Below are 25,690 nucleotides of genomic sequence, written 5' to 3' on the forward strand. Positions count from 1 at the left end.
TATACAATACTCAGTGTTCATTATAAGTGTCCTCTTAATCTCTCTCACCTTTTTCACCCATCCTCACACCATCCTCCCCTCTGCAAACCACCAGTTTGTTCTCCCCATTTAACAGTCAATTTTTTTGTTTGCCTCTTTTTTTCTTTGTTCCTTTGTTTTGTTTCTTAAATTCCACATATGAGCAAAATCATATGGTATTTGTTTTTCTTTGACTTATTTAGCATAGTATCATACATTTTAGACCCATTCATTTTGTTGCAAATGGCAAGATTCCACTCATTTTCATGGCTGAGTAATATATCGCTGTCTTTATCCATTCATCTATCAATGGACACTTGGGTTGCTTCCATAGTCTGGCTATTGTGATAATGCTGCTATAAATATAGGATGCATATACCTTTTCAAAATAGTATTTTTATATTCTTTGGGAAATACCCAGTAGTGGAATTACTGGATCCTATGGTAATTCTATCTTTAACTTTTTTGAGGAAATTCCATACTGTTTTGCACAGTGGCTGCACCGGTTTGCATTCCTACCAACAGTGCACAAGGGTTCCTTTTTCTCCACATCCTTGCCAACATCTGTTGTTTCCTGGGTTGTTCATTTTAGCCATTCTGACCGGTGTGAGTTGGTATCTCATTGTGGTTTTGATTTGCATTCCCCTGATTTGTGATGATGAGCATCTAATCTCTTCATGGATTTGTTGGCCATCTGTATGATTTCTTCGAAAAAAAAAAAAGTCTATTGATGTCTTCTGCCCATTTCTTAAGTGGATTATTTGTTTTTTGGGTGTTAAGTTCGATAAGTTCATTATGGATTTTGTATACTAACCCTTAATCAGATACGCCATTTGTAAATATCTTCTCCCATTCTGTAGGTTGCCTTTTAGTTTTGTTGACTGTTTCCTTTGCTGTGCAGGAGCCTTTTGTCTTGAGGAGGTCGCAAAAGTTCATTTTTCCTTTCGCTTGCCTTGCCTCTGGAGACGTATTTAGTAAGAAGTTGCTTTGGCTGATGTCCAAGAGGTTGCTGCCTTTGTTCTCTTCTAGGATTTTGATGTTTTCCTGTCTCATATTTAGATCTTTCAGCCATTTTGAATTTATTTATGTGTATGGTGCAAGAAAGTGGTCCATTTTCATTCTTCAGGATGTAGCTATCTAGTTTTCCCAACGCCATTTGTTGAAGAGACTGTCTTTTCCTCCATTGGACATTCTTTCCTGGTTTGTTGAAGATTAGTTGACCATATAGTTGTGGGTCTATTTCTGGGTTTTCTAGTTTGTTCCATTGGTCTACATGTCTGTGTTTGTGCGAGTACCATACTGTCTTGATCACTGCAACTTTGTAATATAACTTGAAGTCCTGAATTATGATGCCTCCAGCTCTGCTTTTCTTTTTTTAAGATTGCTTTAACTGTTTGGGATCTTTCATGGTTCCATCCCAGTTTTAGGATCATTTGTTCTAGCTCTGTGAAAAATGCTGGTGGTATTTTGATAGAGATTGCATTAAGTGTGTAGATTGCTTTGGATAGTATAAACATTTTAACAATATTTGTTCTTCCAATCCATGAGCATGGAATGTCTTTCCATTTCTTTGTGTCATCTTCAATTTCTTTCATCAGCGTTTTATAGTTTTCAGCATACAGATCTTTTACCTCTTTGGTTAGGTTTATTCCTAGGTACTTTATGCTTTGCTGCAATTGTAAATGGGATTGATTCCTTGATTTCTCTTTCTGCAGCTTCATTATTGCTGTATAGAAATGCAACGGATTTCTGTATGCTGATTTTGTATCCTGTGATTTTACTGAATTCATGTATCTGTTCTAGAACATTTTTGGTGGAGTCTTTCGGGTTTTCTACGTAGAGTATCATGTCATCTGCAAATACTGACGTATTCGCAGTTTGACTTATTCCTTGCCAATTTGAATGCCTTTTATTTCCTTTGTTTTCTGATTGCCGAGGCTAGGACTTCCAGTACTATGTTAAATAACAGTGATGGGAGTGGACATTTCTGTCTTCTTCCTGAGTGTAGAGGGAAAGCTCTCAGTTTTTCCCCACTGAGGATTATATTACCTGTGGATCTTGTATATATAACCTTTATGATGGTGAGATATGTTTCCTCTATCCCCACTTTGTGGAGGTTTTTTTTTTTTTTTTTTTTTTTTTGTCAAGAATAGATGTTGTATTTTGTCAAATGCTTTTTCTGCATCTATTGAGAGGATCGTATAGTTCTTATCCTTTCTTTCATTAATGTGATGTATTACATTGATTAATTTATGAATATTGAACCACACTTGCAGCCCAGGAATAAATCCCACTGATTGTGGTCAATGATTCTTTTAGTGTATTGTTGGATTTGATTTGCTAGTATGTTGTCGAGCATTTTTGCACCCAGGTTCATTGGGTATGCTGGCCTGTAGTTCTCTTTTTTAGTGGGGTCATTGTCTGGTTTTGGAATCAAGGTAATGCTGGCCTTGTAGAATGAGTTTTGAAGTTTTCTTTCCATTTTTATTTTTTGGAAACTGAGAAGAACTGGTATTATCTCTTCTTTAAATGTTTGGTAGAATTCCCCTGGGAAGCCATCTGACCCTGAAGTTTTGCTTGTTGGGAGATTTTTGAGTACTGACTCAATTTCTTTGCTAGTTATCAGCCTGTTCAAGTTTTCAATTTCCTCCTGTTTCAGTTTTGGCAGTTTATATGTTTCAAGGAAATTATCCATTTCTTTCAGATTGCCCAGTTTGTTGCCATATAATTTTTTCATGATATTCTCTTGTAATTGTTCGTATTTCTGTGGTGTTGGTTGTGGTCTCTCCTTTATCATTCGTGATTTCATTTATTTGGGTTCTTTCCCATTTCTTTTTAATAAGTCTAGCTAGGGGTTTATAAATTTTACTAACGCTTTCTTTTTTTTTTTTAAATTTTTTTTCAACGTTTTTAATTTATTTTTGGGACAGAGAGAGACAGAGCATGAACGGGGGAGGGGCAGAGAGAGAGGGAGACACAGAATCGGAAGCAGGCTCCAGGCTCCGAGCCATCAGCCCAGATCCTGACGCGGGGCTCGAACTCACGGACCGCGAGATCGTGACCTGGCTGAAGTCGGACGCTTAACCGACTGCGCCACCCAGGCGCCCCAGTTTTACTAACGCTTTCAAAGAAACAGCTATTGTTTTCATTGATCCATTCTACTGATTTTGTTTGTTTGTTTGTTTGTTTCTATATGATTCATTTCTGCTCTCATTTTTATGAATGGTGCTAGTCTTCATTTATTGTTCTTTTTCCAGCTCCTTTAGGTATAAGGTTAGGTTGTTTATTTGATATTTTGCTTGCTTCTTGAGGTAGATCTGTATTGCTTCCATCTTATACTTCCATCTTATAACCACTTTTGCTGCATCCCAAGGGTTTTGGACTGTCATGTTTTCATTCACTTGTTTCTGTGTATTTTTAAATTTCTTCATTAATTTCTGGTTGACCCACTCATTCTTTAGTATGATGTTCTTTAACCTCCACGTGTTTGTTGTCTTTCCAAATTTTTTCTTGTCATTTTCTCCAAGTTTCATAGTGTTGTGGTTGGAAAATATGCATGGTGTGACTTCGATATTCTTGAACTTGTTGAGGCTTTTTTCGGGGGCCTACTATGTGATCTATTCTGGAGACTTTTCCATGTGCACTTGAACAGAATGTGAATTCTGTTGTTTGAGAATAGAATGTTCTGAATATATCTGTTAAATCCATCTGTTCCAATGTGCCATTCAAAGCCATTGTTTCCTTGTTGATTTTCTGTTTAGATGACCTGTCCATTGCTGTAAGTGGCTTTAAGTTCCCCTACTATTACTGTATTATTATTGATTAGTTCTTTTATGTTTCTTATTAACTGCCTTGTGTATTTTACTCCAGGCATTTTTCAAACTGCTGCTTCTATGCTGTCTCTCTGGGGGCTGTTTGTTATGCTGTCTTTTTAAGAGCAGGGATTCGGTACATTGTCAACCTTAGGCTCTCCAGAGCAGAGCCTGCTGATTTTAAATGCCAGATGTTAAGCTCCACTGATGGTAAGAACTCAGGAAATTAAGCCCCAGTGATTTTCAAAGCCAAATGTCATGAGGATTCATCTTCTCAGTGTGGATCCCCCATGTCTGGGATATCTAGTGTGAGGTTTGCTCCTCTCCCTTCTCCAGGCCTCCAGCGTCCCTCCCTCTGGCAGTCTTGGTGGGTCATTTTGTCTCCCAGCCATGTCTCTTCCCTTCCTACCTGTTTCAATGTGGCTTGTTCTCTACATTTAGCTGTTGAGAGTCTGAGCTGCCACTCCTCAGGTCGTTTTCTGGGCTATTTACACTGGTTTGGGTGTTATCTAGGTGTATCCATGGCATGAGGTGAACTTAGGATCCTCCTACTTGCCATCTTCCCTGGGAGTCCCCATTGGTATTTTGATAGGGATTGCACTGAATGTATAGATGGCTTTAAGTAGTAAGAACACTTTAACAATATTTACTGTTCTAATCAATGAACATGAGATGTAGAATAAAAGCCTCAAATAAACCACCTAACTTTGCATTTCAAGGAACTAGAAAAAAAAAAAACAAAATAAACTAAGCTGAAAGCGGAAGGAAGAACATAGTTATAGGGCAGAATAAATGGGGGAAAAAAAGCCAAAAACTAATTGAAAATATCTTACAGTGGATTTTTTTAAAGAGATAAACATTGATAAAACTTTAGCTAGACTAAGAGAAAAAGAAAGGGGAGTGAAAGAAATTCAGAGCCCAAAGAAGACACATTGTCGTGGATGCCACTGAAGTGAAAAAATTCATAAGAGAATACTATGAACATTTATACTCCAACAAAGGGTATAACTTAACATAAATGGGTAAGTTACTCAAAACCTACATTCTACCAAGACTGACTCATGAAGAAATAGCAATAGAAATTATGAATATACCGATAAATGAGTTAGGAGGTGGAATTAAATATCATAAACCTCCCAAAAAGAAAACTCTATGACCAGATGACTTCACTGGTGAATTCTACCAAATATTTAAAAGATAGTTAATACCAACCCTTCTCAAAGTCTGCCCAAAAATTTGAAGAGAAGAGTAGCTTTCCAAGCTCATTCTACATGGCCAGCATTGTCCTGATACCAAAACCAGATAAAGTCACTATAAGAAAACTGTAGACTAATATCTCTGATGAATACAAACATAAAAAATTTCAACAAAATATTATCAGACCGAATTCAAAAACACATTAAAATGATTATACATCAGGACCCAGTGGCATTTATTCCTAGGATGCCAGAATGGTTAAATATATGCAAATGAATACATGTAATATATTGCATTAACAGAATGAAAGATAAAAATCATGAGATCATTGCAATAAATACAGAAGAAGCATTTAACAAAATTCAACACCCTCTCATGATAAAAGCTTCCAATGCACTGAGCATAAAATGAAAAAAAAAAAAAAAAAAAAAAAAAAGGCAACCCCTCAATGTAATCAAGGCCCAGTACAACAAACCCACAGCTGACATTACCCTCAATGGAGAAAGTTTGAAAGCTTTTTCTCTCAGAAACAAGACAAGGATGCCCACTCTTAGGCAAGACAAAGGGGGAAAAAAGCATCAAAATCAGAAAAGAAGAAGTAACATTGTCACTTTGGGAGATGCTATGATTTTGTATATAGAAAACCTTAAAGATTCATTTAAAAAACTGTTGGAACTAATCAAAAATTTCGATACAGTTGTAGGACATAAAATAAACATAAATGAATCAATTTCATCTTTATACACTAATTATGAAACATTTGATGAGAAAATGAAGGAAACTGGCCCATTCTTAATACGCTCAGAAATAATAAAATACTTTGGAATAGATTTAACCAAGGAGTTAAAAGATGGTGTAGTGGAAACCATAAAGTATTGACCAAAGAAATTAAAAGGACAAATGTGTTGACCCTGAATAAGATCTTCTCTTATTCTTAGTTATTTTTTTAATGAAATGACGATAACTGAGCATACAGATTTTTTTTTTAATGAAAAGGGGCCATTCTGATTACAGTTGATTCTTGGGCAACACAGGTTTGAACTATACAGGTCCACTTATATTCAGACTTAGTTTTTAATAAATACAGTGCAGTGCTTGAAATGTATTTTTCTTCCTCATGATCTTTTTAGTAACATTTTCTTTTCTCTAGCTTACTTTTTTGTAAAAGTACATATATAATACATACAAATAAAATGTACATACAAACAAAGACATACAAACAAAATATGTGTTAGTCGACTGTTCATCAGTAAGGACTCTCATCAAAAATAGCCTATTAGTAGTTGGGGTGCCTGTGTGGCTCAGTCAGTTAAGCGTCCAACACGATGTTAGCTCAGGTCATGATCTCAGGGTTTGTGAGTTCAAGCCCCACAACCGGCTCTGTGGTAACAGTGCGAAGCCTGCTTGGGTTTCCGTCTCCCTCCCCTCTCTCTCTGCCCCTCCTCCGCTTGTTCTCTATCTCTCTCCCAAAACAAATTGAAAAAAAAAAAAAAAAAAAAAAGAAAGAAAAGTAGCCTACCCACTTTTGGGGAGTCAAAAGTTATTCACGGATTTTTGTCTGTGTGGGGCAGCAAGGGGCAGTGTCAGCACCCTTAAACCCTGTGTTGTTCAATGGTCAACTGTATTTAGTCTTTTTTTTAATGTTTATTTATTTTGAGAGAGAGATAGAGAGTGAGCAGGGGAGGGGCAGAAAGAGAGGGAGAGAGAGAATTCCAACAGTGCAGAGCCCAGCGTGGGGCTATGAGATCATGACCTGGGCCAAAACCAAGAGTTGAACGCTTAACTGACTGAGCCACCCAGGCACCCCTATATTTGGTTTTTAAGTGTGATACAAGTCTACTTATTTTGGTTTTAAGTGTGAGGCATAGATGTCACCCAGCCTTCTATCAGCAGGATCATGTATGCAGACACAGGGATCCGTGGATGTGGGAATCCAGGGGACCTCTTTCACTCTAACAGTGAGTCTTCTCTCCTGGTTTTCCTCCTGTTTCCTGGCCACCCAGGAAACTGTTCTTTCTGGGTCCTTTTCCTGTGTTTCTCCTTTGCATGTTACCCCACTTCTCTCTGTTTGTCTGCCCCACCTGTGTTATATCCCTTGTAGCAAGCACTGCACATTGCTGGTTCTTTTAATTTCCAGCATCACAGATATTTCCTGAACCATGTTAGGAATCAATCCGTGTGTACTGAATTAGTTAATATTTTGTAACGATCCTGACAGTAAAAGCACCTGGTCTATATAGGAGTCAATATTACACAACTTATACTTGTAGGAACCGTACATATGGCCCTTTGTTTGGAGGCAGGGACTGTGTGGGACCGTCTCTGCCTTTGTGCCCTGACAACTTTGCATGTCCTTACTTGGGCCACGTAGGCAAAGCTAGACTGCAGGAACCTGAGTTTTGGCAGAACACCATGTGAATCCTCTTGGAGCAAGGGGAGCTAAGCAGTCTAATGAGAAACCGCCACCAGGTAGTTTCACACCTGACTACCTATCTAGCCGGAGGCTGACACAAGTCATTATTCACCCATCCCTGGCTTCAGTCGAGTTTAGGCTTCTGAAAGTACATCTGTGGGCTACAAAGATACTCACTGCATTAGGGTACTGCTGTGAGCTTCTCACCAGCAGAGAGACCCAAGACCTACGGTGTCTGTCACTGAACAACTCTCATTCAGTGTCTATTCCTGGGGGGCTAGGGATGCAGGGTACTGACACTAAGGCAATCTTGCTTTCGCTGTGTCTGTAAGTAATGAACTGTCTGAAACCATTGGTCTCACTGTCATCTTACTAACCCAAGTCTGTGGGACTGTAAAAAGCCAATATAACAGCTGTTGTAGTTAACCATGTGGTCCTGGTAGCATCTGCTGGGCTACTTAAGGATGACCTGACCACATGACAGATAGACTCTGGTTTTGAGTTGTGTGGGTTGCCTGATCAAATATTGACTTATTTTATTTTTGGCATCACACATAAGAAGGAATGCATTTTTTAGCACATGCCATTACTTAGATCAGCCTTGTCTGACCTCAGTTATTTACAAACACACTTTAGATTGGATGCCATGTCTGACATCGTTGTCGTTGCTATTTCATCACTATATTTATTTAAATTAAATAACCTTGTGAAAAGCAGTATGGATGTTCCTTAAAAAATTAAAAATAGAAAAACCATATGATCCAATACTTCTAGTACTGGGTATTTACCCAACTATCATAAAAACACTCATTTTTGCATAGTTTATTGCATAATTTAGAATAGCCAAGATATGTAAGCAACCTAAGTGTCCATAGATGTGGTACACAGTCACATGCGCGCACGCACACACACACACACACACACACACACACACACTGGGATATGATGCGGCCATAAAAAAGAAACAGATCTTGTCATTTGTGACAATATGGATGGAGCTAGAGATGTAGAGAGTATTAGGCTAAGTGAAATAAGTCCAATACCATTTGAGTTCACTTATATGTGTGGAATCTAAAAAAACCTACAAATCAATAAACAAAAACCATAATTATACCTATAAATACAGAGAACAAAGTGATGGTTGCCAGAGAGAAGGGGTATAATGGGAGGGGCAAAATGGGTGAAATGATGTGGGAAAAGAGGCTTTCAGTTATGGAATGAATAAGCCACGAGAACAAACAGCACAGCATAAAGAATGCAGTCAACGATGTGGTAATAGCGTTGTATGGTGACAGATGGTAGCTACCCTTGTGGTGAGCATAGCATAAGATATAGAGAAGTTGAATCATTATGTTGTACACCTGAAGGTAATGTAACATTGTGTTAGCTATACTCAAATAAAAAAAGTAATTAAAACAAGCAAATCAAATAAGTTTCTAGCTCAAATCATTTAAAAAGTTAGCTTTGTATCCCTACTTGAAATTCAAAATATGTGTCTCTTACTAGAGATATAATTGTAATGGTAAATAACATAAAAACTATTTGAAAGTTTAAATGAAAGGAATATAATAAGCCACATCCATTTACAATATAATGCCTATTTCATATATGTTATCTCATTGATTCCTCATAGCAATCATTTAGTGTAAGTATTGTGATTTCTACTTTAGATACGAGGAAATGGTCCCAATGGATGTAAATAATTTTCCCACCATCACACAGTGTGTGTTAGAGGCAGGACTGAACTCCATTGCTATTTTCATGCCTTAGCCTATAGGGAGACAGTAGGCAGTCCCCCTGGTTCCTTTTTCTTTCCTTTTACCTGTGCCCTAGTATATTCATCCAGCTCCACAACATAGAGAACTCCCACATATTTTGTGGCAAAGCAGAACACCCCAACTTAAGTCTCACTTTTAATTTGAACCTTAGACTATCAGTCTTTTTCACCAGGAAATATTTTAAAACTCTGTGAGTACACAATTGTTGCTTGTAATCTACTGCCATTCCGTAAGGATGGTGAATTCTGAGTATATCCCTTAGTTGCAGAAATATTTTTTGGATGTGAGGATGCAAATAGGAGCTCACAGATGTAACTCTTGCATTGTGTACAGTAATAGGGGTGTAAGGTACAGCCAGGCTTCTGTATCGTTAGGGTGATAGAGATGTATGTAGAGGGAAACAGGGATTTGTGGCTTCTCTGATCATGCCATTGTTTACTTTTGGAATTTTACTACAGTTACTAATTTTACTTTTTTAACTTTTTAAATTCCAAATAGTTAACATGCAGTTTAATATTAGTTGTAGGTGTACAATATAGTGATTCAACCCTTCCATACATCAACCAGTGCTCATCACAACAGCACGCCTTTATCCCCATCACCTATTTAACTCACCCCTCAACCTGCCTCCCCTCTGGTAGCCATCAGTTTGCTCTTTGTAGTTAAGTGTCTGTTTCCTGGCTTGACTACCTCTATTTTCTCCCTATGATCATGTGTTTTGTTTCTTAAATTCCACATAGGAGTGAAATCATATGACTTTTGTCTTTCTCTGGCTTATTTTGCTTAGCATAATACTCTCTAGCTCCATCCACATCGTTGCAAATGGCAGGGTTTGATTAGTTTTTATGGCTGAGTAATATTCCATTATATATATATATATATATATATATATATATATATATATATAAAATCTCCTATATATTAAAACAAATTTTTTAAATGTTTGTATTTGAGAGAAAGACAGAGAAAGTGAGAAAGTGGGGGAGGGGCAGAGAGAGCCAGAGACAGAATCTGAAGCAAGATCCAAGCTCTGAGCTGTCAACACGGAGCCCGATGTGGGGATCGAACCCACGAGCTGTGAGATCCTGACCTGAGCCGAAGTTGGACACTTAACCTACTGAGACACCCAGTACCCCTATACTACATCTTTATCCATTCATCATCAGTTGATGGACACTTGGGCTGTTGCCATTGCTTGGGTATTGCAAATAATGCTGCTATAAACATCGGGGTGCATGTATCCCTTTGAATTGGTATTTTTGTATTCTTTCGGTAAATACCTAGTAGTACAACTGCTGGACAATAGGGTAGTTCTACTTTTCACTTTTTGAGGGGCCTCTGTAGTGTTCTCCAGAGTAGCTGCACCAGTTTGCATTCCTACCAAGAGTGCAAGAGGGTTTCCCTTTCTCCACATCCTTGCCAACACCCGTTGCTGCTTCTGCTGCAGTAGACATGATACTCTTGTTTAAACCCCACCCCCCCCCCAAAGCGACTTCACCAAAAGATTGCTACGACTGATACATGAATTTAATAAAGTCACAGGATGCAAAAATCAACATACAGAAATCTGTTGCATTTCTATGCAGCAATAGGGAAGCAGCAGAATGGGAAATTAAGGAATCAATCCCATTTACAATTGCACTGAAAACAATCAGATACCTAGGAATAAACCTACCCAGAGAGGTGAAATACTTGTAGTACTCTGAAGACTAAAACACTGATGAAAGACATTGAAGATGACACAAAGAAATGGAAAGACATTCCATGCTCGTGGGTTGGAAGAACAAATATTGATAAACTGTCAAAACTACGCAAAGCGATCTACACATTTAATGCAATCCCTATCAACATACTGCCAGCATTTGTCACAGACCTAAAACTGGTAGGGAGCCACAAAAGACCCAGAATAGCCAGAGCAACCTTGAAAAGGCAAAGCAAACCCGGAGGCATCACTATTTGGGACATAAAATTGTATTACAAAGCTGTAGTGATCAAAACAGTATGGTGCTGCTACCAAAATAGACACATAGATCGATGGAATGGAATAAAATACCCACAAAGGAACCCACAAATATATGGTCAATTCATTTTTGATAAAGCAGGAAAGAATATCCATGAGGAAAAAGACAGGCTCCTTAACAAATGGTTAGGAAAGCTGGACAACAGCACGCAGAAGAATGAAACTGGACCAGTTTCTTACACCACACACAAAAATGAAATACAAACAGAGAGGGAGGCAAACCAGAGGGACTCTTAAATACAGAGAACAAACAGGGTTGCTGGAGGGGTGGGCGGGTGGGTGGGAGGATGGGTTAAATGGGTGATGGGCATTAAGGAGGGCACTTCTCAGGATGAGCGCTGGCTGTCACACGGGGGAGATGAATCACTGGGTTCTACTCCTGAAGCCAAGACTATACTGTATGTTATCTAGCTTGTATTTAAATAAATTAAAAAATAAAAATTAATTCAAAATGGATCAAAGGCCTAAATGTGCGACCCAAAACCATCAAAATCCTAGAGGAGAACACAGGCAGTAACCTCTTTGACATCCGCTGTAGCAACTTCTTTCTAGATATGTCTCCCGAGGCAAGGGAAACAAAAGCAAAAATAAACCACTGGGACTTCATCAAAATAAACACCTTCTGCACAGGGAAGGAAACCATTAACAAAACTAAAAGGCAACCTACAGAATGGGAGAAGATATTTGCAAATGACATTTCTGATAATGGGTTAGTATCCAAAATATAGAAAGAATTTATAAGACTCAACACCCAAAAAAACATATAACCCAATTTAAAACATGGGCAGAAGACATGAATAGACACTTTTGTAAAGAAGACCTCCAAATTGCCAACAGACACACGAAAAGACGCTCAACATCACTCGTCAAATACAAGTCTATACAAATACAAAATACAGAGCATTGGAGGGTTCCGGAAGATGGCGGCGTAGGAGGACGCTGGGCTCACCGCGCGTCCTGCTGATCACTTAGATTCCACCTACACCTGCCTAAATAACCCAGAAAACCGCCAGAGGATTAGCAGAACGGAGTCTCCGGAGCCAAGCGCACACGAGAGGCCCACGGAAGAGGGTAGGAAGGGCGGCGAGGCGGTGCGCGCTCCACGGACTGGCGGGAGGGAGCCGGGGCGGAGGGGCGGCTCGCCGGCCAAGCGGAGCCCCCGAGTCTGGCTGGCAAAAGCGGAGGGGCCTGACGGACTGTGTTCCGACAGCAAGCGCGACTTAGCGTCTGGGAGGTCCTAAGTTAACAGCTCCGCTCGGAAAGCGGGAAGGCTGGAGGACAAAGGGAGGGAGAGCTGCTGAGCCCCCGGACGGCAGAGTTCAGCTTGGCGGGGAACAAAGGCGCTCGCCAGCGCCATCTCCCCCGCCCATCCCCCAGCCAAAATCCCAAAGGGAACCAGTTCCTGCCAGGGAACTTGCTCGCGCAGCGCAAACACCCAACTCTGTGCTTCTGCGGAGCCAAACCTCCGGCAGCGGATCTGACTCCCTCCCGCTGCCACAGGGCCCCTCCTGAAGGGGATCACCTAAGGAGAAGCGAGCTAAGCCTGCCCCTCCAGCCCCCGTGCACCTTGCCTACCCACCCCAGCTAATACGCCAGATCCCCAGCAACACAAGCCTGGCAGTGTGCAAGTAGCCCAGACGGGCCACGCCACCCCACAGTGAATCCCGCCCAGAGGAGAGGGGAAGAGAAGGCACACACCAGTCTGACTGTGGCCCCAGCGGTGGGCTGGGGGCAGACATCAGGGCGGACTGCGGCCCCGCCCACCGACTCCAGTTATACACCACAGCACAGGGGAAGTGCCCTGCAGGTCCTCACCACTCCAGGGACTCTCCAAAATGACCAAACGGAAGAATTCCCCTCAGAAGAATCTCCAGGAAATAACAACAGCTAATGAACTGATCAAAAAGGATTTAAATAATATGACAGAAAGTGAATTTAGAATAATAGTCATAAAGTTAATTGCTGGGCTTGAAAACAGTATACAGGACAGCAGAGAATCTCTTGCCACAGAGATCAAGGGACTAAGGACCAGTCACGAGGAGCTGAAAAACGCTTTAAACGAAATGCAAAACAAAATGGAAACCACGACGGCTCGGCTTGAAGAGGCAGAGGAGAGAATAGGTGAACTAGAAGATAAAGTTATGGAGAAAGAGGAAGCTGAAAGAAAGAGAGATAAAAAAATCCAGGAGTATGAGGGGAAAATTAGAGAACTAAGTGATACACTAAAAAGAAATAATATACGCATAATTGGTATCCCAGAGGAGGAAGAGAGAGGGAAAGGTGCTGAAGGGGTACTTGAAGAAATTATAGCTGAGAACTTCCCTGACCTGGGGAAGGAAAAAGGCATCGAAACCCAAGAGGCACAGAGAACTCCCTTCAGACGTAACTTGAATCGATCTTCTGCACGACATATCATAGTGAAACTGGCAAAATACAAGGATAAAGAGAAAATTCTGAAAGCAGCAAGGGATAAACGTGCCCTCACATATAAAGGGAGACCTATAAGACTCGTGACTGATCTCTCCTTTGAAACTTGGCAGGCCAGAAAGGCTTGGCGCGATATCTACAGTGTGCTAAACAGAAAAAATATGCAGCCGAGAATCCTTTATCCAGCAAGTCTGTCATTTAGAATAGAAGGAGAGATAAAGGTCTTCCCAAACAAACAAAAACTGAAGGAATTTGTCACCACGAAACCAGCCCTACAAGAGATCCTAAGGGGGATCCTGTGAGACAAAGTACCAGAGACATCACTACAAGCATAAAACATACAGACATCACAATGACTCTAAACCCGTATCTTTCTATAACAACACTGAATGTAAATGGATTAAATGCGCCAACTAAAAGACATAGGGTATCAGAATGGATAAAAAAACAAGACCCATCTATTTGCTGTCTACAAGAGACTCCTTTTAGATCTGAGGACACCTTTAGATTGAGAGTGAGGGGATGGAGAACTATTTATCATGCTCCTGGAAGCCAAAAGAAAGCTGGAGTAGCCATACTTCTATCAGACAAACTAGACTTTAAATTAAAGGCTGTAACAAGAGATGAAGAAGGGCATTATATAATAATCACAGGGTCTATCCATCAGGAAGAGCTAACTATTATAAATGTCTATGCGCCAAATACCGGAGCCCCCAGATATACAAATACAAAATACAAAACTATAATGAGATATCACCTCACACCTGTAAGAATGGCTAATATCCCTGCCATTAAATAACTTTTGAAGAAAGAAGTTTTGCAAGAGATCTGTGTTTTTTTGCCATGGGGCCTGTGACATCATTCTTTGTCTTTGGATAAACTGTTCCAAATAGCTTTGGTGTTGTAGTTATTATAGTATAGCACAGTAAAATAAGTATGCTATTATTTTAAAATTAAAAATTTTTTTTTGTATCAATGAAATCATCTGGAAAACCATGTGAAGTCTGTGTGCCACATTTTGTGAAACCTTTCCTTCAAAAGGACAAAGCCCTTCATGTCAAACATTATAAAATTACTCTAAGTTTTTATGAAAACGTCAGATTGCCAGTATCGTCATCATGTACACCATCAGTTTTCCTGGCCAACATTTCCAGATGTATTTACTTTGAGGATGACCAAGGGCTTCTTAGAACTGAATCCCGAAATCTACTGCTTATTAGAGTCAAAAGTAAGTCGTGGGTACACTCTGACACACCTTTTTGTGAAGATTAAATGAAGTTATACATGTATGGAACCTAGGAGAAAGAAGACACTGACATATAGTATACATGCTATCAATAGAGGAGCTTTTATAGTAACTCATTCTTTAAAAACTCAATAAATGGATCTATTGTCCTAAGCGCACACAATCAGTGGATGGCCAGCTATTCACAATTATAGAGCACAGATCAAAATTATCTAGTTATAACAGAGCCATGACTTTTAACTTTCTGGGAATAGAAGATTAATAACAGCGTAGAAACTGGAGGAGGTAGCTTTCGGAGTGATGGCATCATTAGAGGCATCTTGCAGGGAAGATGGGCACCTCACCAAATTTGAAATGATGCGGATCTGGAGGTTCCTCGCCATTTAGGTAGGGTCCAATTTCCAAGAAAGATGCAATCCAGAGACAGCTGAACATGGGAAACTCTAGTCCAACATTACTCATAGCCTTTCAGGGTCTTCAGATCCAGAGGATAGAAAAAGAGGTCTTACATACCAATAAATTTTATGAAGCCAGTATATCCATGATACTAAAATCCAAGAGTGTATACGAAATAAAAGTAGATGCTAATGTCACTCATGGAGATATTAATACAAATTCTAACCTAATTAATATGATGTAGGTTATTCAGAAAGATCATAGATCATGAACATTCCCTCCCAGCAGCGTATGGTTGACTTAAACATAGGAAAATATTAGGGCGCCTAAGTGGTTCAGTCGGCTAAGCGCCAGACTTCAACTCAGGTCATGATCTCACGGTTTGTGGGTTTGAACCCCACGTCAGACTCTGTGCTGACAGCTCAGAGCCTGGAGCCTGCTCCAGATTCTGTGTCTCACTGTGTCCCTGCAACTTCTCGGCCGACGCTCTGTCTGTCTGTCTCTCTCTCAAAACTAAATAAACATTAAAAAAAATTAAACATACGAAAATATGTACGAAATTCATTACGTTAACAGATTAATGGAAGAAAACCGCTACAACCATCTCAATAAACGTCCTACAAGTGCTTGATGAAAGTCAACATATATTCAACAGAAATGTTGTTAGGAAACTAACCTAAGAATGGAACTTCTTTTATGTCACAGTAAATACAGTCAAATGCTAAAAATTTTCTAATTCCGATCAGAAATAAGACAAGGATGTTCATTATTTACCAATACTTCCCAACACTGTACTGGGTGGGTCTGTCCAATATTGTGAAATGAGAAAACAAAGAGGGGGGATAATGTTTAAAACAGCAGGAACAAACTGTTAGTATTCAAAGATGATAGAATTGCGTATGTTGAAGCTCATAATGGATGTTGACATACACCTCTGGCATTAAATCCTATGCAGCAAGGCTTCTGGAGAGAGTACTGATGTACAGATATATCTGCACTTACCAGCTCAATCAGAATACAAAATTTCAAAAAATGACACAATTTTCAATAGCATCTAATACTTAGAGTAAGTTTAACAAAGGTTTGAAAAGAGTCTTTGGAGAAAGTTGTAAGATTTTATTGAGGGATTTTTAACAGTGAAGTGTCCTTCCTACATGAGAGCAGTTTGCATGGTTTCAGCTTCTTCTTGCTTACACTTTCGGTTGTCCTTCACCTGTAAGACAGACACAGAGTTGGAAACATTACTCAGCAGAATTTATTTACATTAATGATATACAGAGGACACTATAGTTTTTATTTTATAAGATAGAATTCCAAGCGTATGCTTTACCAACATTTTTGGAACACACCACACTTCCTATAGGTACAAGAAAAGAAAAAAACACTTCAGGTTCAGAACAGATAAAATGAAATAAACCTATTAAAAGGTAGTTTCATTTTTGCATCTTTGTGTTTAGATTCAAGTTAGTTAACATCTAGTGTCGCACTGGTTTCAGGAGTAGAGTTTAGGGATTCATCGCTTACATATAACACCCATGCTTGCACCCTACTTGATGTAGGGAGAGTGCAGAAACTAGAAACTAGACTATCTCTTGCCATTTTATCACTCAGTCATTTGAGCCTTCATTGGGGAAAGGTTTCAAAATGCACGTGTTCTGTAAGAGCCACAATAATTTAGAGTCTGACAAAATTTAAGAACAGGTATCCAGGTCTCCATAGAGAAAAACCAACATCAAGCAGTGTGTTTTCTTGTTCTCAGTAGCAATGAAATCTCAACTCAGATGTTAAAATTTGACCAAAGATGTTATCTGATGACAAATAAATCATACAAAATGGAAGATTTTTGTATTCCATGTATATTATCCAATAGAACCACAGAATACAAAAATCAGCAATAAAAACTGACTGCAATATATCTGGTTTGAAATCACTAAATATATGAGCCAAGATGCATTCAGAAGTGAAGGGATCCTCCCAGAATCACACAACTTATGTTAGAGCTGGTATTAGAACCTACTTCAGTGCCTCAGCATATTTCATACAAACTGGTATTTACTCCAAATCCATTTTGTGGTTTTTAAAAGAGGAAATTATAGAAGATTCTGAATTTAAGTAGCCATCAGTTAAAGTATTTACAGTGTATTTTATTTATTTTTTAAAGTCTATTTCCTTATTTTGAGAGAGTGAGAGAGAGCGAGCACAAATGGGAGAGGGACAGAGAGAGAGGAAGAGAGAGAGTCCCAAGCAGGCTCCATGCTGTCCGCACAGAGCCCAACGTGGGGCTCAATCTCACAAACTGTGAGTCCATGACCTGAGCCAAATCAAGAGTCAGATGCTTAACTGACTGAGCCACCCAGGCGCCCCAGTATTTACACTTTATAAAAAAGGAAATGGTTTCATTTTTTATTATTTAAGAAGGCTCTGACCCAATTTAAGTCTATATCTGATAGGGTATAAGTCAGGCAGTCAGGAAATTAGGGTCTGAACTACTTATGAAAGCTACCTTTATGTGTAAACTCTGTCATTAAAGTATCAATAAAGTCATATCTACATAAGTAAAGATATAATATTCAGGAAAATATCTGCATACTTTGCATTCTCAATGGATAACATATCTGCTTCAGGCATCTTCACGGGCTCCAGTGTTGGGACATCCGCCCCCTTCACATCACTGTCATCTTCACTTTTGCCCCCAGTCTTTGGCACAGGCAGTTCCTGGATACCAGATTCCAGGTCAGGGCCTTACCGAAAAAAAAAAAAAAAAAAAAAAGATGATAATCAACTTAAGGAGTAAACATAAAATGTAAAGAAAGAAGTGATAATATGTATTCTTGCCATTATATGAAATACAAGCCTGTAGACTTAGGGTAACAAAAAAAGCGATGGAAAGATGGACTTCCCATCTTTGTTTTCCTGTAATATGAAACCTTATTTCAAATAACAATCTAAAGAGAAACCACACTAAATCTACATTTGCATTATATTACCACAGTGTACTAAGAATAGAGAGCATCAGCTAAGAAATCTTAAATGTACACCATGCACAGGATTTTTTTTAAGTTTATTTATTTATTTAGAGAGAGAATGATCAGGGGAGGGGCACACAGAGGGAGAATGAAGAGTATCACAAACAGGCTCTGCACTCCTAAGTGCACAGCTGGATGTGGGGCTCAAGCTCACGAACCCTGATATCATGACCTGAGGCAAAATCTAGAGTGTGACACCTGACTGAGTGAACCACCCAGGCACCCTGCACCATGGATAGGATTTTAATGAAAATTAAAATTTAATTTCCTGAACAATTAGCTGAGTGCATTTGTGGGCCTATGACAAATCCTACACTAATGACATACATCTCCTATTGGAGCAACCTGAAAGCTATTTTGTGAAATTTAACTAGTTAGATTTAGGGGCAAAGTCTCTCTCTATAACTTATGATAAATGAATCATGCAGAGAACCAAGTATCAAAAATAACAGCAAAATATTAGTGACTTATAGTCAAACTTCTGTCTTACAGTGAGAATAAAGGGAGCAGGGTGGAAAGAAATTAATGGACTTTGTCATCAGTCCTATCGTAGAAACCTCTTACCAGCGAATTCCTAAAATAATCCACGGCCTGAATGATGTCAATAATTCCATACAAGTATCTGATGAAAATACTTTCTTTGGAAGCTGGTAATTTCCGTTTCATGATCATTTTAAGATACTTTTGATTTTCCTAATCATAAGTTGTTAAACACCTCCTAAAGCCACTTAAAAATCACACTAATATAGTTTACCTATATGCCAGTCTCCCAAATTATACAGCGTTTCCCAAATGTACCATATCAAATGATTAAGCAAAGGAAATGGTGGCTCTCATTCCTCGAGCCTTTTTCTGGAGTCTACCTCTTGCTCCACTGAACTTCATTTATTCCTGTGCCTGTACTACGCTATTTTACAGTACAGACACATTTGAGTATTAAGCATTTTATACAAAAGCATTCACATTTTGGTATAACAACACAGATGGTAGGAAGTACAAAAACCGTGTAATGAAATATGAGTTATGTCTCCATGTGTCAAGCAGTCTTTGGCAAGCCACAATCCCTGAACCTTAGTTTTCTTATTTATAAAATGAGGCTACCATCCCTATGCAAATCTTCTTTATTCCTGATGTTATAAGATATGCTGACTTGGCACTCTGCACACACTGTTAAAACCAGCTTACACTTTTGATGCAGGGAAGGAAAAGGCCACGCAAAAATGTTCTAAGAAGAACAAATTCAACTAGTGAAAAAATGTATACTTTTGTAGTAAACAGTTTCCTCTGATTTAGAACAGACTGCATGTTCAAGCAGATTAAATCTTGAAGAAAAAGGGGAAATTCGTTAGAGTGAATACAGCTGTAAACTATACTCTATTCACATTTTGAAACAATTTTCGGGAAATGGCTGAGATTCTCTTCTAAGGTTTTGTTTTGTCCTGTTACGTCATAATGCGTGATGCAAAAATATACCCTGTGCCCCCATAAGCATTCTTTTTCCCTTTCCCTTCACCTTCATCCAGAGGTGCTTCTTCAACTGCTTTCTCTCGCTCCGGCATAATATCCTGACACTCAGTGGGTGCCTCCTTTTGTTGAGGCTGCTCATCACTGGGCTGCTGGGCCTAGGGTGTGCGTGTGTGTGTGAACAAAAAGTTGCATTAATGCATGCCAATAATATAAACCTATGTTACGCATTTTATATCAAATAATAAATAAGTATAAAAACACTTATAAAATATAATTCTATATTGTATTCCTAAAAGTTATATGGCCATTTATATACACATACATATAATGGAATATTAGTCATCAAAAGGTATTAAAATCTTGCCATTTGCAACAATGTGGATGGGGCTAGAATGTATTATGCTAAGTGAAAGAAGTCAATCAGAGAAAAACAAGTACCCTATGATTTCACTCATATGTGGAATTTAATAATAAAACAGAGGAACATATGGGAAGGGAAGTAAAAATAAAGGAGAGGGGGAAACAAATCACAAGAGACTCTTAAGGATAGAGAACAAAGTGAGGCTTGATGGAGGTAGGTGGGTGGAGGATGGCACAGATGGGTGACAGGTGATAAGGAGGGCACTTGTGATGAGCGCTGGGTGTTGTACGTAAGTGATGAATCACCGAAGTCTACTCCTGAAGCCAATATTGCACTGTACGCTAAGTAAAATTTAAATTAAAAAAGAGTTACTCTTCCCACAGAGTAGCTACCCGGAAGAGGTACCCACAAGCACTCTGGAGGCTATTTTAAACTATGCTGGGATGGATACGTACAACTTGTTGTTAGTAAGCATGAGAAAGGAGTCATAGGGTATATTTACCCAGGGAACACAAGTATGGAATCCTTCTGGTTCAATGTTTCCTGCCCCTTCCCAGCAAAGAAACTTTTATCACTGTATCTGTACGTTTGTAGGTCAACAAAATTTTCAGAGAAATAAACTGATGGTGTAGAACATCAATTGCTGAAGTACTCACAGCCACAGGTGCAGCTGGCTGGTTAGCCTTGCCATCATCCTTTCTTTGTTTAGATTTAGATCTTGTTCTCACACGCCCACTCATTTTTCACCCTGAAAGTAGAATATCAGTATTTGGAAAATGTATTCTAAAGGCTAGGTACACCACCTCCAAGGCGTAACATTTTAATTTTTTTTTACTTTGAAAATACTTTCAAAATCAACCTTGCGTAAGGATAGTGTACATGCTGTGGTCACACCAAATAAACGGGCTGCAAGATCACTCACATCGGCCAAACTGGCAGTCAAATCACCTTAAGGACAGGAGAAAACGCGAGGCTTAGTTTCACAGCTAGATTCCCCATCATAAAGGCATGTGAGAAAACAATGCTGGATATTTAAACCTGAGTCGCTATTGTTTTCACATTCCCAGTTACTGGGCCCATTTTACCCTCTTAAATAAGGTTTCCCTGGAACACAGAGAAGTCTTAATCGTTTGCGTACTGCCTATGGCTGTCTTCCCACCACAAGGGCTCAAGGTGTCTAGTTTCGATACTGACCAGTGAGCCGGCTCCTCCCTTGACACCCTGCACAGTGCGATACAAATCTCCGGGACGCAGCTCCAACCCCACACCGTTCCCCGTTTCCAGCCCCACGCACCGTTTTTTGTTTTTTGTTTTAAGTAGACTTCACGGCCATCCTGGAGCCCAGGTGGGGCTCGAACTCACCACCCTGAGATCTAGACCTGACCTGAGATCCAGCGTCAGCCACTTAACCTACTGACCGCTCCCCACCCCCGCCCACAGGCACCCGTTCCAGACCTGTTCTGTACCGCCTGGCCCGCCTCCCACCCAGGGTCCCACTGAGGACTCTGGCTTCAGTGCTCCGCCGGCACTTCCAGGTGCTTGCAGGACTCAGATACCTCAAAGAACGCCCCCAAGACCCACCCTGTCTTCACCTCCCCCGTCCTCGGCCGCCAGCTGTCCTCACTTGTCCCCGTCCCACCACCACGAGGACGAGGGCCATGGCGGCCGCGACGCCTGTGAGGAGAAGAACGCTAACTCCTGGCAACTTCCTCCTCCGAGGCCACAGATCTACCGTCCCGACCCGCCCGAGGCCCACTGGCACTCTCCTCACAGTCACTCACACTTAAAGTCCTGGAAGGACTGATTTGTGGACCTACCGGTTGAGGGCAGGCAGCCAGAAAGACCACGACACCGCCCACACCACTCCACGCCACTTCTTCCTCAGCTCTGCTCACAGGACGCGTGGGCAGCAGGGCGCGTGCTCAGCAACGGTCTTTCTTAACAATGGGCATGCGCAGGAAAGGCCTGGTACAACGTGTGTGCGTACTGACGTGGATATGTGCGTACTGACTGGGTGTATGCGTACTGGCGTGGGTGTATGCAATGTTCGTGGACTTCTTCCCACGCCTGCAGCCAAGGCGTGGGAAGGCAGTGTCCGCAGAGTACCCGACATGGTGCTTGAAGAGTGGCCTTTTTCCTCCTGCCCGAGCTCTCTTTTGCAACCACATACTTTGGGGACAGACAGTTACAAGTCACCGTTAGTGCTGAATGTTTCTCAGAAAGATATCTGTAACAAAAATAGATACTAAGTACTTTAATACTATTTTTATACATGCTTTGATCAATCATTCCCTTCCATGCTTCTGGGTTTGCTGTCATACTTGAGTGAATTTGCTCTCCTCTGTATAATAAATACATTAACAACTGTTTTCTTTACCTTTTTTGCTTGTGTTACTGCACATTTAAACCTGTGGTTTGGTAACTGATTTCTCTAAGTACCTGTGGTCCTTCAATCAGTGCACATTTCAGAAGTTTCTATCGATATTGGTCCTGGGGTTTAAGCTCAGTCCACTGGTTCATTACGTTCAGTAATGGAGACTATGCTTGTCATGTACTGTGCTTTCCAAAAATCAAACAACTTGATAATAAAGCTGACTTTACTGGATAACTCTGTCAGGGAAAACACTACCTGGACAGGGTCTTAGCAGAGTCTTTGAGGTGGCCGGACAGGAGAGATACGTATTCAAATTGTGAAGTCGGAGTAGAACAATTCTTTCAACGTTGGGGGAGGTTGTGATGAAGACTGAGTAAAAATAGGGCTAAAATGGTGTAGGTTTGGTGGACACAGCAAGGCAAGAATATTAAGTCGAAAGTTTCAAATTCCTTATGGTTGAAAAATGTCATTTGGCACTTTTTACTGAAGAGTTGATGGATCTTTCAGTTAGTTCCTGGAAGGGACAGTAATGTTATTTTCAACTTTTGTCTTCCTAGGCAAGAGATGATTTTGATAGCAACGTTATGTTGATGTAGCTCATGGTGAGAAGGAAATCTGGGAAGGGCAGGTAAAAAAAGGGGGCCAGCTAGATGTCCGAGACCAGATTTTCCCTTGCATGCTTTTGTCTTCTGTCATCTTGCTTACCTCCTGCATCTGTCAAGTTCCCGTGTAGCACAATCAATATGTGCACCCCCCTTTTTTCCCCTTATACCCCTACAATCCCACACATAAAAGAAGGCCAGACCCAGGGTTCAGGGCTAAGTCTTCTGACCTGATTCCACTGGGCTGGCACTGGTGCAGAATAAATAGTCTTTTCCAATCCCTTGAGTGTGTGTCGCTTGTCTCTTCCTGGCCACCAAGTATTTGCTGTAACATTTTTGGTGCATTGGTCAGGAAGCCCACAGCCGCGCTTGCCCTTTGAGTCACCATTGTCGGAGGCCAGCAAGAAGGCCACTCTTCTTGGGCCCCTGTGACAGAAAGGAAGGCATGCCACCGGTGATTTCACTGGATCCCCCCCCCCCGCCCCCCCTCGCAGGGCCTGACAATATTTGGCCACCACTTCGCTGAACGGACTCCAGGGGGAATAGGAAAATTCTGCCGATGGGACATCAGATTGGGTAAATGTCCCCGGGGACCTAGGACGGAATTCAGGCCTGCCCTAGAGGCAGAAGGGGAGCTTGATCACCTCCCTGGTGATATAGTCTCCACATAGGACAGGGAAATCCTGGGTGGAAATCTGTCATCTGTCTAAATGTGTGTGTGAGTGCCTATGCTCCACGTTTTCGGCTATGGAGCCTGAGTGGGTCCTACCCTGAGATTCCGTGAAGACCTCATATGGCTCAAGGCAGAATCAGGTCCGCAGAGGCCTGATATAAGTCTGGGGTTTATACTGACCTGCCAATGCTAAGAGGTGTCTAAATCCCCATGAGGGGAGAGACCAGGTGGACAAAATGACCTCTTCCCTCATGCTTGTCCTGCGACAGTGTTCATTGGGAGGTACCCATCTAGGATACCAGGATGGGGAGAATTCCTCAAAACCAACTGTTAGAGCCAATGGTCTCTGGTCAGTCTACCTCAGAACGGGGACCTTAAGAAATATTCCCCAGCAGCTGCCCAAACTCACTTTGTTTCAGGGAAATTCCCTGTCTGCTCCAGACTGACATGGACTGCCTAATTCCACTAGTGGAAAACAAAACAAAACTTTTATTCTATCTAGATTTGCTGAAGGTCAGATAAGCTCATGTTATCTCTGTTCCAATTTGTTAGCAAAAGAATAACTTAAATAATGGTTAATGTTGTCTGTCTCATAGTTTTCATGGGTAATTGTTAAAATAGCTTCCAAAGTCTTTGGTGACCTAAAACGTTAAAGTTTTACTTGCATGATTAATTAAAATTAAATTCATTGTATGTCTAATGAGATAAAAGTCAAAAGCACTAATTACTAGATGTGGGTTTGTGCTTTTTTTTTTTTAATTTTTTTTTAACGTTTATTTATTTTTGAGACAGAGAGAGACAGAGCATGAACGGGGGAGGGGCAGAGAGAGAGGGAGACACAGAATCTGAAACAGGCTCCAGGCTCTGAGCGGTCAGCACAGAGCCCGACGCGGGGCTCCAACTCACATACCGCGAGATCGTGACCTGAGCCGAAGTCGGACGCTTAACCGACTGAGCCACCCAGGCGCCCCAGTGTGCTTTTGACTTGTTGCAGAAAAACTAAGGATATTTGGGTCTGTTAAAAAAACATGTTTTGTGCTTAATTGATTCATAAGTTTGACATCTAAGGAATCCTGATGTAACAGACAGTTCACAATTGACTACTACTGAGTTTTCCCTGGAGACTAAGGTTTCTAGGAGTTACAATTCTGCTAAATGTAATTAAGACTGATGGAAATAAAAAAACAACTCTGTATGTAAAAAAAGATGGATATGTAAGAAAAATATAAGGAATGGAAATACATTTTTGTGAAAGGTAAAAGAAAGTAATTTTGTCCTCAATGAGACTGGCTATTTGGAGACAAATGGCTTGGGACAAAATCTGAATACAAAGGAAAGTTTAGAAGGTTCATGAGGGAAATCTTTAAAAGGAAATTTTATATTAAATGGACTTTAAATATACACTGGTTTAAGATTTTTAAAAAATTGAGATACATGTAAGTACTCTAAGGTGGATCCTGATTTAATGGCAACCCTTTCTGGAGGGGAAACAATTAAGGGCCCCTTACCTGTATCCAAAGCAGACCTAGAGAAGGAGGAAAGGAAGTCTTCCACCTCCACCTCCTTGGGTCCTCAATCTATATAAAAAGTGCAGTTCTGCTCCCTACTGCCCACCTCATCTGGGCCTGCCCTGTAATATAACAGACATGTTTCCCTTATGAGAAGCTAGAATGCCAGAAGGAGAAACCTTTTACATTACAAGGTTTAAGACAGATAAAGGAGAAGTAGATAAATTTTCTCATCGGATAAGTATATAGAGGTTTTTCAGCATATTACATATGTTTTTGAGTTGACCTGGAAAGATATAATGCTTTTGTTAAATCAGACTCTTAATGAGACAGAAAATTGTGGGGTTCAGGCAGCAGCTAAGAGATATGGGG

At 40.4% G+C, this 25,690-nt stretch overlaps 1 protein-coding gene across 1 annotated transcript; it reads right to left on the minus strand.

Moving 5' to 3' along the window:
* Positions 1-16,391: 16,391 nt before the first annotated feature.
* On the minus strand, positions 16,392-22,085 carry LOC128774496 (P antigen family member 3-like). Its single transcript, XM_053893580.1, has 5 exons — positions 21,979-22,085; positions 20,818-20,909; positions 19,847-19,955; positions 17,898-18,048; positions 16,392-16,520 (listed from the first exon to the last, which is right to left on the minus strand). The coding sequence occupies exons 2-5, from the start codon at positions 20,899-20,901 to the stop codon at positions 16,517-16,519; spliced, it is 348 nt and encodes a 115-aa protein (XP_053749555.1). The 5' UTR covers positions 20,902-20,909; positions 21,979-22,085; the 3' UTR covers positions 16,392-16,516.
* Positions 22,086-25,690: the final 3,605 nt, after the last annotated feature.

Source organism: Panthera pardus, unplaced genomic scaffold (genome assembly GCF_024362965.1).
Source record: "Panthera pardus isolate Hobbes unplaced genomic scaffold, ASM2436296v1 HiC_scaffold_325, whole genome shotgun sequence".
NCBI classification, from domain to species: domain Eukaryota; kingdom Metazoa; phylum Chordata; class Mammalia; order Carnivora; family Felidae; genus Panthera; species Panthera pardus.

Bases quoted from the DNA above. Each gene is read 5' to 3' on its own strand.
- LOC128774496 (XM_053893580.1), bottom strand. From the start codon at position 20,901: ATGAGTGGGCGTGTGAGAACAAGATCTAAATCTAAACAAAGAAAGGAT. The intron at 19,956-20,817 runs GTGAGTACTTCA...CGCACACCCTAG, and splicing joins AGCCAGCTGCACCTGTGGCT to GCCCAGCAGCCCAGTGATGA. The intron at 18,049-19,846 runs GTGAAGGGAAAG...TTTTTCGGTAAG, and splicing joins AGAAGCACCTCTGGATGAAG to GCCCTGACCTGGAATCTGGT.